Raw genomic sequence first — 12,221 nt, forward strand, 5'->3', positions numbered from 1 at the left:
TTGCCCTCCAAAAAGCAAAAAAAAAAAAATTATAATTGCATCAAGTTAATAGTAGAGATAGGGACTAGATCTATGATTTAATTGGTGTAGGAAGTTTCCAGTGAAGATCTTTCTCTTCCATTGGTGCAGGTTAGTATCTTCTCTGCAGCCTATAGCCTTGAATTGCCTTGAGAGCTCTAAGAGGTTAAGAGACTTGTCTAGGGTGACAAATACAGTATATGTCAGAGGCAGGACATGAACCCAGACCTTCCTGACTCTAAGGCTAGCTCTCTATCCACACTACATGACGCAAATTAAAATATTTTTTAAAATCAATAAAGTATACCCATAAACTAATTTAAGAAAAGCCTAAATGGCCTAATAGTCTTGCTTTACATAAAATAATCATAGATAATTTTCTTCTTTAAATTTCTTTAATTTTTTTTTGGAGTGGGGAAGGCAGGGAAATTGGGATTAAGTGACTTGCCCAAGGTCTCACAGCTAGTAAGTGTTAAATGTCTGAGGCTAGATTTGAACTCAGGTCCTCCTGACTCCAGGCTGGTGCTCTATTCACTGCACCACCTAGCCGCCCCAAATTTCTTTAATTTTTAAAAAATTTAACAAAAAGTTATTGTTTTCTCTCTCCTACTCTTTATTTCACAATTGGCAAGGGGAAAAGAAAATAAGGTACTTACCACAGAAGTGATTTGATTGTGTCGCAGATTAAGTTCAGTCAGGGAGCTCAGGCCATTAAGATCATCAACATCATTTAAAAAGTTCCTTGCAAGGTTTAAAACTCTCAGGTCACACAAATGACTGACATTTTCAATTTTTGAAATCTGTTTTTTCAAGAGTAACATAAAAAAGCAATTAGCAGTCTTCAAAAAGATATTTCTTAAATCTATCTAGGATATAAAATATTTAAAATAAAAGATTAATTACATTCAGTGACAATGTAACGTTAATTCCTCTTAATATCTTTATATGCACATGTGTTGATGTGGATGGATGGATAGATTAGATAGATAGATATATAGATCGAAGATAGATAGATACATAGATAGATATCATTTATTTATCTACTGTTAACTTTGTAACCTTAAATATCTTTAGTAAAAGGTAGGGTAAAATACCTTCCTTATCTCTTTTCATTCATGTACTATGTCATTCCTCTATTATGTCTACAAAACAATAAGATTTTCTAGAGACTATTTTTTAGAAGATTTGTATCTTGTATTTCATGCTTTGGGCCTTGACAAATAATTTAAGTCAATCTTATCAACTGATCAAGTATTTGTTCATCTTCTCTATGCACCCAGCACTGTGGAAAAAAAAAAACAACAACAAGAAAAATGCCCTCTAAGAAGTTTATAATCTAAGCTGGAACAAGAATACAATTTAAAAATAACCACCATTTAAGTACCTACATATAAGACACTGTGTTATGCCACAGGTTCTAAAGCTTTTTCTGTGTCATAGACCCCTCTGCCAGTCTGGAAAAACCTATGGACTCATTCTCAGAATGTTCTTAAATGTATAAAATAAGGCACATAGGATGACAAAGAAAAACAATTATAAAAATATTCCTAAAAACAAATTCATGGATCCTAGGTTAAGAACCCTTTTTCTAGATTCAGGGTATAAAAAGACAAAAACGAAAAATAGTTCCTGCCTTTTAGAAACAAAAATCTGAGGAAGAAGCACTATAATTCAACAACAAACATTTGTTAAGCACTCACTATGTACAAAGCACAAAGGAAAAGACAAAGAACAATTCCCCTAAAGGAGCTTACATTCAAAAGGAAGAAATGATATGAGAGGAAAAAAAAGATAAATAGAAGATCATTTGAAAAGGGACAGAACACTAGCAACTAGGCAGTTGAAGACAGATTTCCCTTAGGAGAAGACCCCTAAGCTGAACCTTGAAGATAGTTCAGCTAGATGGAATAGGGAGCCACTGAAGACAATACACATGTATTACAAAAATTACAAAATTACCAACTACAAAAGGATATACTATAAAATTAAATACCAAATTGTGTGATATAGACTATAAATCCTTTAGTTACTATATTTCAAACATGGAGATCAAGAGATCCATTGGAGTAGTAAGATAAATTTTCTGACTATAAATACGCTACCAAAATATGAATATTGTGTAATGTTTGAATACAATGATGCTTTTAATTTCATAATAAGAAAATAAACACACATATACCCTAGTAGTATATTCTTTGATGTTACTCAATATCAAAAATTTAGTTTCCATGCAGAGAATAAGATCATAGCTAGAACTCTAAAGCTCAAAAGAAACTTGAATAATATTTGAATCACCCAATTATTCTCTATTAGTCTTGCAGTACTTTTATTATGCTTTCTAAACTTAACAATGGGAGAAAAAACAATTGCTTTTCTCCGATAAAATATCCACAATTCAAAGTGGGGGAGTCAAGATGGTGGAGTAGAAGCTGGACCTCCCCGAAGCTCTGGCTTCTACCTTCCCCAATCCATGTAAAAAGGGGACTCTAAACAAACTTTGGAGCTGCAGAACCCACAAAATGACACAGAGAAGCTAACCTCCCATTGAGGACAGCCCAGCAGGCTGGTAGGAATCAGCCAGCACAGCGCTCTGGGAGCCGAGCCCAGTGCTCTGGGAACCGAGCCCAGCCCCACACCAAGGCTTTAGCCCCAGGGCAGGCCTGATCAGCTGCAGCTGGAGGGACCCCAGATCAGCAGCAGCTGTGGCCATTTCCAGATTTATCAACACATAGATGCGAAGGCCAATGTGAGAGGTAAGTGCAGTCTGGACTTTGGGGCCCAGTAAGTGGGAGTGCATGGCTTTTGCCCCCAGGGTAAGAAGCCAATGAGACACAGGCAGAGCCAGCCAGTACCATGTGGCAGCTTCAGCTCCTGGCCTGCAGAGTGTAGGGGGACCAAGCACCAGTCTGAGGGGTAATCACTCTTGCTTTAACCTTCTTGGATCCAGACTGCAGTCTAGGGTGGAGGTCCTGGGGTGTGTGAACAGCTTGCCAGAGCATGTGGAGACTTCAGAGAGAGCACCCAACTAATACCTCCAGCAGCTGAAAAAATGCCCACTGGGACGAAAGCTCCCCTCTCTGGTGGCAGAGTCCTACTGTGGCAAAAAGCCCAGGGGTCAAGTGACTGAGGAGCGACATGACCACACAAAAGAAGCAAAACAAACAGAAGACTCCAACATTACACTCCTATTTTGGGGACAAAAAGGAGCAAAGCATGGAACAGGAGGAAGACAGTAAAGTCAGAACTCCTGCACCAAAAGCTTCAAAGGAAAATACGAGCTGGTTACAAGCCATAGAGGACCTTAAGAAGCAGATAAGAGAAGTGGAGGAAAAATTGGGAAGAGAAATGAGAACAATGCAAGAAAATTACGAAATGAGAGTCAACAGCTTGACTAAGGAAAATCAAACCTTAAAAAACAGACTAACTCAAAAGGCAAAAGAGGCTCAAAAAGCCAGTGAGGAGAAGAATGCCTTAAAAATTTGCCAGATGGAAAAAGAATCTCAAAAGCTCAATGAGGAGAATCATTGCTTGAGAATTAGATTGGAGCAAATGGAAGCTAATAACTTTATGAGAAATCAAGATGCTGTTAAACAGATCCAAACAAATGAAAGAATAGAAGGCAATGTGAAATATCTCATGGGAAAAACCACTGACCTGGAAAATAGATCCAGGAGAGATCATTTAAAAATTATTGGACTACCTGAAAGCCATAATCAAAGTAAGAACCTAGAAATCATCCTCCAGGAAGTTCTCAAAGAAAACTGCCCTGATGTTTTAGAACCAGAGGGCAAAATAGATGTTGAAAGAATCCACTGATCAAAGATCCCAAAAAGAAAACTCCTAGGAATATTATAGCCAGGTTCCGGAATTCCCAGACTAAGGAGAGAATATTACAAGCAGCCAGGAAGAAACAATTTGAATACTGTGAAAACACAATCAGAATAACAAAGGATCTGGCAGCTTCTACATTGAGAGATTGAAGGGCTTGGAATATGATATTCCAGAGGTCAAAGGAACTGGGATTAAAACCAAGAGTCACCTACCCAGCAAAACTGAGTATCATGTTTCAGGGGAAAATATGGTCATTCAGTGGAATACAGGACTTTCAAGCATTCTTGCTGAAAAAAAAACAGAGTTGAATAGAAAATCTGACATTCAGATACAAGAAGCAAGAGAAGCATGAGAAAGTAAACAGGGAAAAGAAATCATAAGGAACTTATCAAAGTTGAACTATTAACATTCCTACATGCAAAAACAATAATTGTAACTGATGAAACTTTTCTCAGTAGTTGAAGGGAATAGAAATATATATGTCTATATATGAGGGTATATGGGCATATGAATACATATGTGAATGTGTGTATATATGTTTACAGGTATACATAGATAGAGGGCACAGGACCAATTTAACAGGAAGGGATGATACTTAAAAGGTGAAATTAAGAGGTGAGAGAGGAATATAATGAGAGGAGATGAGGAGAGACAGAATGGGGTAAACTATCTCATATAGAAGAGGCAAGGGAAAATGGTTACAATGGAGGGGAAGAATAGGAAGGCAAAAGAGAATGGGTCAACCTTATTCCCATTGAATTTGGCTTGAGGAGGGAATGAAATACACACTAAATAGGGTATCTCACCCTCCAGGAGAGTAGGGGGGGAAGGGGATGAAAGGGGTATGATGGAAGGGAGGGCAGGCTGGGGGGGAGGGAAGTTGGGAGCACCCACTTTTGAAAAGGGACAGGATCAAAGTAGAGAAAAGAACAAGGGGGGGATAGGATGGAGGGAAATATAGTCAGTCTTTCACAATATATCCACTATGGAAATATTTTGCATAGCTACACATGTTCAACCTATATTGAATTGCTTATCTTCCCAGTAAGGGTGGGAGACAAGGGAGGAAGGGAATGAATCTGGAATTCAAAGTTTTAAAATCAAATACTCAAATATATATACTATTATTAATACTATTTTACATGTAATTGGGTAATAAGATATACAGGCACTGGAGCATAGAGATCCACTGGAAAAGTCGAAAGGGGTATGGGAGAAAATATGGAAATATGGGAGAGAGCAGATTGGAGGAGGGAATATCCTGTGGGACTGCTATTTTGGGGTGGTGGGTAGGGGAAAAACGGGGAGAAAATTTGTAACTCAAAATCTGGCGGAAACGAATGATGTAAATCAGAAGTTAATAAAGCATTTGAAAAAAACCCGAAAAAATAAAATAAAATATCCACAATTAAAAAAATTAACTTAACATCATAGATCACATAGTAATTACTTGTTATCTGTATTGTTTTCAAAGCTAGTTAAATAAAGATTATATTAGGCTTGGAATACATTTAGCATGTTGTTATTTGGTGAAAAGCCTACTCTCAAATAAGAATATTAGGTCTTCTAAAAGGATACATAACATAATTATACAAATAAAATTAATGTTAAAATAATATTTACTAAGCTTTTTTTTAAGTTAAAGATTTTTAGGGGAAAAAAAAAGAACTTAACTGTAGTAGAATTTGTAAAAAATCTTCTCCCTTTTTTGTAGGCACCATGTACCATGAAAATCTGTAGTATTTGACTTTGGAGAGCAAGGAGAAAAAGAAACAAAAGTAATGTGCATAATAGTCCGTGTGTCCAGGAGGGTGTAGATGGTCAGATAAGCAAAGGAGAAATCAAGTCTTTCTAAATCCACAAAAAGAATCTTGTATGAGATGCCAACTCAGTGGGAAGAATCCTGTCCTTATACTAGGGGAGGGAGAAGACACATGGGACAAACTCATCATGTCCCTTCTCCCTCCTCCCTCCATCATTGCCTTTTGGCAGAGGGGCTTGCCTAGCTCAATGAAACTATGAACTATGCAAGGCAGGTATACCCAAAAAGGATAGGTCATAGTGAAGAGTACAAAAGGTGATCCATGGAAGGAGGAAATAGCAAACCACTCCAGTATCTTTGCCAAGAAAACCCTATGGACAGCTGGTTGTCCTTCATTCTCAAAAATGACATCACTACATTGGAGTCAAGTTACAGTGTGCCCAACTGTGGCTCATCAAACCAATGTTCTACCACAAGAAGGGCACAAATAGTCCATATGAACATTTGGGGTGGAGATGTCTCTAAATTTGCACATCTCATGTTTCTTTTGAGTTATTCCAATTCTGCTTGGCCTTCTTTAATGCGGGCACACCATGTTGAACGGTCTTTTGCAGCATCTCCCATGTCACACAATCAATTCCAAAGTTCTTTTTTTATTATTTTATTATTTTAATTTTTTATATATCATGTCTTTATTTTTTTATTATTTTTTGGTTTACATCATTCATTTCCACAAGATTTTGAGGTACAAATTTTCTCCCCATTTTTCCCCTACCCACCACCCCAAAACAGCAATCCCACTGAATATCCCCTCCCCCAATCTGCTCTCTCCCAAATCTTCCCACATACCTCCTCCAACTTTCCCGTAGGGCACGGTGGATCTCTATGCTTTAGAGCCTGTATATCTTATTTCCCAGTTACATGTAAAATAATAATAATAATAATGATATATTTTTTAAACATTTGATTTTAAACCTTTGAATTCCAGATTTTTTTCCTACCTCCCTTGTCACCCACCCTTACTGGGAAGATAAGCAATTCAATATAGGTTGAACATGTGTAGCTATGCAAAATATTTCCATAGTGGATATATTGTGAAAGACTGACTATATTCCCCTCCTTCCTATCCCCCCCTTGTTCTTTTCTCTACTTTGATCCTGTCCCTTTTCAAAAGTGGGCGCTTCCAACTTCCCTACCCCCCAGCCTGCCCTCCCTTCCATCATCACCCCTCTCATCCCCTTCCCCCTTATTCTCCTGTAGGGTGATACCCTATTTGGTGTGTATGTCATCCCCTTCCTAAGCCAAATTCAATGAGAATAAGGTTGACTCATTCCCTTTTGACTTCCTGTTCTTCCCCTTGATTATAACAGTTTTCCCTTGATTCTTCTGTATGAGATAATTTACCCCATTATGTCTCTCCCCATCTTTTCTCATTATATTCCTCTTTCACCTCTTAATTTCCCCTTTTAAGTATCATCCCTTCCTATTAAACTGGTCTTGTGCCCTCTGTCTATGTATACCTGTACACATATATACACATATGTACTCATATATCCTCCTATATAGACACATATATGTAGGTGTATATATATTTTTTCTATTCCCTTCAACTATTCTCATACTGAAAAAAGTTTCATAAGTTACAATTATCATTTTTTCATGTAGGAATGTAAGTAGTTCAACTTCGATAAGCTCCTTATGATTTCTTTTCCCTGTTTACCTTCTCATGCTTCTCTTGCTTCTTGTATCTGAATGTCAAATTTTTCTATTCAACTCTGGTTTTTTTATCAAGAATGCTTGAAAGTCCTCTATTCCACTGAATGACCATATTTTCCCCTGAAACATGATACTCAGTTTTGCTGGGTAGGTGACTCTTGGTTTTAATCCCAGCTACTTTGACCTCCAGAATATCATATTCCAAGCCCTTCAATCCCTCAATGTAGAAGCTGCCAGATCCTGTGTTATTCTGATTGTGTTTCCACAGTATTCAAATTGTTTCTTCCCGGCTGCTTGTAATATTTCTCCTCGAGCTGGGAACTCCGGAACCTGGCTATAATATTCCTAGAAGTTTTCTTTTTTGAGTTTTTTTCCAGGAGGTGATTGGTGGATACTTTCAACCTCTATTTTGCCCTCTAGTTTTAAAACATCAGGGCAATATTCCTTGATAATTTCTTGAAGGATGATTTCTAGGTTCTTTTTTTGATCATGGCTTTCAGGTAGTCCAATAATTTTTAAATTCTCTCTCCTGGATCTATTTTCTAGGTCAGTGGTTTTCCCAATGACATATTTCACACTGCCTTCTATTTTTTTTTCATTTGTTTGGATCTGTTAAATAGTATCTTGATTTCTCATAAAGTCACTGGCTTCCATTTGTTCCAATCTAATTCTGACGGAATGATTCTCTTCAGTGAGCTTTTGAGATTCTTTTTCCATCTGGCAAAATCTGCTTTTTAAGGTATTCTTCTCCTCACTGGCTTTTTCAGCCTCTTTTGCCTTTTGAGTTAGTCTATTTTTTAAGGTGTTATTTTCTTCAGTCAGGTTGTTGACTCTCATTTTATAATTTTCTTGCATCATTCTCATTTCTCTTCCCAATTTTTCCTCCACTTCTCTTATTTGGTTTTCAAAATCCTTCTTAAGCTCCTCTATGGCCTGTAGGCAGGTTATTCTTTTCTTGGAAGCTCCTGGTGCAGGAGTTTTGACTTGGCTGTCTTCCTCCTGTTCCATGCCCCGATCCTTTTTGTCCCCCAAAAAGGAATCCAAAGTCAGACCATTGTGCTTGCTTTGCTTCCTTTGCTTGCTCATGTTGCCACTCAATTACTTGACTTTTGAACTTTTTGAAACAGTAGAACTATGCTACCAGAGGGGAAAGCTTTGTCCCAATCACTGGGGTTTTCTCAGCTGCTGGTGCTGTTAGTTGGCTGTCCTCTCAGAAGCCTCCGCATGCTCTGGCACACTGGTCACACACCCTAGGACCTCCACCCCAGACAGTAATCCAGATCCAAGCAGGTCAAAGCAATAGCGATTACCCCTCAGACTGGTTGCTTGGTCCCCCTACAATCTGCAGGCCAGGAGCTCTGAAGCATCCATGTGGCGGTGGCTGCATGTCCGCCATGCTTCAGCCGCTTCTCCCTCCAGCAGGCAAAGGCTGGACTGCATTCCCGAATCCCCAGATCCCAAAGTCTACATTGCACTGACTTCTGACTTTTTCTTTAGCATCTATGGGTTGATAATTCTGGAAACCGCCACAGCTGCTGGTGATCTGAAATCCCTCCAGCCGGCAGCTGGTTGTGGCCGGCTGGCTGCTTCCTGCTGGCCTGCCAGGCTATCTTCAGCAAGAGGTTAGCTTCTCTGTGTCATTTTGTGGGTTCTGTAGTTCCAAAGTTTGTTTAGAGTCATTTTTTAAATGAATTGGATGAGGTGGGAATGAGAGCCCTGGGAAGTCCTGTTTCTACTCTGCCATTTTTGACTCCGCCCCAGTTCCAAAGTTCTTAAAACAGACCCTGAAAGTAGCCTTGCATCCTTTCTTCTGACCACTATGTGAGTGCCTTCCCTGCATAAGTGCTCTGCAAAATGGTCTCATAAGCAAGTATACATTTGGCATTTGAACAATGTGGCCAGCTCATCAGAGTTGTTCTCTCTATAGCAGAACTTGAATGCTTGAATCAAGAAAGAATCTCAGTGTCTGTTACCTTTTCCTGCCAGGTGATCTTCAGAATCTTTCTAAGACAATTCAAATGGAAGCAATTCAGTTTCCTGGCATGACACTGTTATATTGTTCAGATTTCACTGGCATAAAACGGTGAAGTCAACAATAAATTTCCTTTACCTTTATAGAGATGAATAATGGAAACATCCTTGAACTCCTGAGAGATAACCTACTCTCGCCATATAATCCAGAAAATTTTAGTCAGATTTTGTATGACCAAGAGATCCCCCTCCTTGTAAATCTCAGCTGGAATAGAATCAGCACCAGGTGCTTTGCCACAGGAGAAATGCCAAATAGCATTCAAAACTTATTCTTCCATTGGAAATTTGGCTAGAGAGGGACTGCCTTCAACCTGAGTAAACAATCAATGGCTTCACAAACTACTTGATCTCTCTCTCTTTTGTTTTGTTTCTTCTTCCTTGTTATTCATTCCATTGGTTATAATTTTTCTTTACAGCTTGACTAATGTTTAATGTGAAGATATATGTAGAGCTTATATCTGATCGCATGCCACAATGGGTGTGGGGAGACGGGAAGATGGGGGGAGAAAATCTGGAAATCAAAAACTTGTGGAACTGAATGTTGTAAACTAATAGTAAATAAATTTTTTCTAAATTTTTTTTAAAAAAAATCAGTAACTTCAGCATTGATCGATGATGGTCTGTTGATAACACTATGGAAGTGTTCAGCGCACCTCTCCAGGATCATGTCCTTGCCACTAATCAATGCAGCTCCATCAGCAATGAGTAGTTGAGATGCACCACATTTCTCTGACCCATAAATAGCCTTCAGAGCATGACAAAAGGACTTGGGATTGTTACTATCAGCATAAAACTGAATTTCATTTGCCTTCTTACTGAACCAAGAATCCTGCATCTCTCTAACCTTTGCTTGCACTTTACTTTTTTTTTTTTTTTTTGCTTTTTGGAGGGCAACTGGGGTTAAGTAACTTGCCCAAGGTTACACGGCTAGTTTTTTCTGTGTGGGCGTTAAGTGTCTGAGGCCAGAACCGAACTCGGGTCCTCCTGACTCCGCGGCCGGCGCTTTACTCACTGTGCCACCTGGCCGCCCCATTTATTTTTTTTTTAAGCAATTGGGGTTAAGTAACTTGCTCAAGGTTACCCAGCCAGTTATTTTGCACTTTACTTTTGATAGAGTTGAACACTACCTTTTTAGAGACAGATGAACTATCCTGCTGGTATATCCTGTGGAGTTATCATTTTTCATTTAGCAGCTTCTGAATTTCCCCATCATTTGTGTCAAACCAGTCTTGATGTTCATGAGTGTTCTGACCCAGAAGAGTAAATGCAGTGCTGTACACCAAATCTCTAAAAGCTGCCCACTCTTTGTCTGCTCCACTGTTGGCAACTGTGTGTTGGGTCAGCTTTCTCTCCAAGTTAGCAACAAACTGCTCCTACTCATAGAAAGTCTCTAATCTGTTGACTTTAAATGTTCTGCTAATTGCCTTGCCTTGGGGCCACCACTTTTGTTGAATGTGAATATTTAGCTTGGAGAGAATAAGTTTATGATCAGCTCAGAACTCTGCACTCATCACCTTCATCACTCTCACATCCTGTCTTTCTCTTCTCCTTACAATGACATTGTCTATTAAATGCCAGTGTTTGCTGTGAGGGTGCATCCATGAAGTTTTATTGCATTTAGGTAAACAGAAGACAGTGTTAATGATGAGAAAGTCATGAGATGTACAAGTCTTCAGTAGTAAATGAACATTACTATTGCTATTTCTGACTCTATTCCTCTCAAGGATTCCCTGTCATGTCTGGTAGTCTGTACGTACTCTAGCAATAAAGTTACCCAGGATTATAAGCTTGTCCAGTTTCAGCACATTGATGATAAGAGCACCCAGTTCTTCAAAAAATTTTTCTTTGACTTCATCAGGTTTCATCATGGTGGGAGCATAGGCACTGATGATGTGGTGTGGTGTTTTCCTGCAAGTGGTAATTGCATTGTTATGAGCCTGTCATTCACTCCTTTTGGTAGATACACAAGTTTGTTGACTAGATTAGTTTTGATTGCAAAACCTGCACCGGCTTAATGGTGGTCCCCTTAACTGAGGTCACTCCGGAAAAACATGTATCCAGCTCCAACTTCAGTAAACTGGCCTTTGTTTGTCATCCTAGTGTCACTAAAGGCTGCTATCTGGATGTGATTGCATTCTCTTACAAGAGCTGTTCATCTTTCAGGGTTACTGGATTCACATTGTCCATAAGTGTGTGCATATTCCATGTATCAATCATAAGTGGAATCATCTTTGCAGAAGTTTTTGTACAATTTTTTGTGTTTTGATCAGGTGAGATCATTGTCTGCCATGGTAAACAGGCCAGGGTTGGGTAAAGTAGACAATTTTTAGGGTATGTTTTCTAGTCCCTTCTTCACACCTGAAGAGAAGTGCTGGCTGCTCAGACACCCAGGGGACTACCAAATCCCACCACTGCTTCTAGTGAGAAGATGACCCTATGGCATGAGCCACCTGTGTGCAAGGCTGTGACTATAGCTCCCAGTGTATCCACACCTGCTGCTTAATCATTTTCCTGTCATCACAGGACTTCGAGAGAGGTAAAAATGGTAAAATAGTATGGGTGATGGCTTTTGATTCATGCATAATTGGATTTAAGTGAGGTAGAGTTGCACAGAGTCATCAATCTAACTCTCTTTTCCAAAGTTATCACAGTCCAGTAGCAGGACAGAATCAAGATGATTGGTGATGGCTCAGAATGCAGCAGATGACCATGGTGTCTTTGATGTCCAACCAAACTCTAAGCACTCCACAATACCTGCTTCAGCCACCTTCATGGCCATTGGAACAAATTGTTCTCATCCGCCCATTCGACTGGGGTAAGTCTTCATGTATTTGGGGTAGACACCATACTAACTCACCAAGGG

The 12,221-nt window shown here is 39.1% G+C and overlaps 1 protein-coding gene across 4 annotated transcripts in view; it reads right to left on the minus strand.

The window, feature by feature from the left end:
• The window catches only part of LRRC49 (leucine rich repeat containing 49), a 199,634-nt gene that overhangs the window by 145,862 nt on the left and 41,551 nt on the right, over positions 1–12,221 (minus strand). For all 4 annotated transcript variants that reach the window (XM_069098179.1, XM_069098177.1, XM_069098178.1 and 1 more), the window contains one exon: positions 675–818. In XM_069098179.1, the coding sequence (XP_068954280.1) occupies positions 675–818 (144 nt within the window). The remainder of the gene's footprint in view (positions 1–674; positions 819–12,221) is intronic.

This window comes from Petaurus breviceps, unplaced genomic scaffold, assembly GCF_028583685.1.
Source record: "Petaurus breviceps papuanus isolate PSGF00001 unplaced genomic scaffold, PetGlider_PUasm1.0 37, whole genome shotgun sequence".
Taxonomy (NCBI): domain Eukaryota; kingdom Metazoa; phylum Chordata; class Mammalia; order Diprotodontia; family Petauridae; genus Petaurus; species Petaurus breviceps.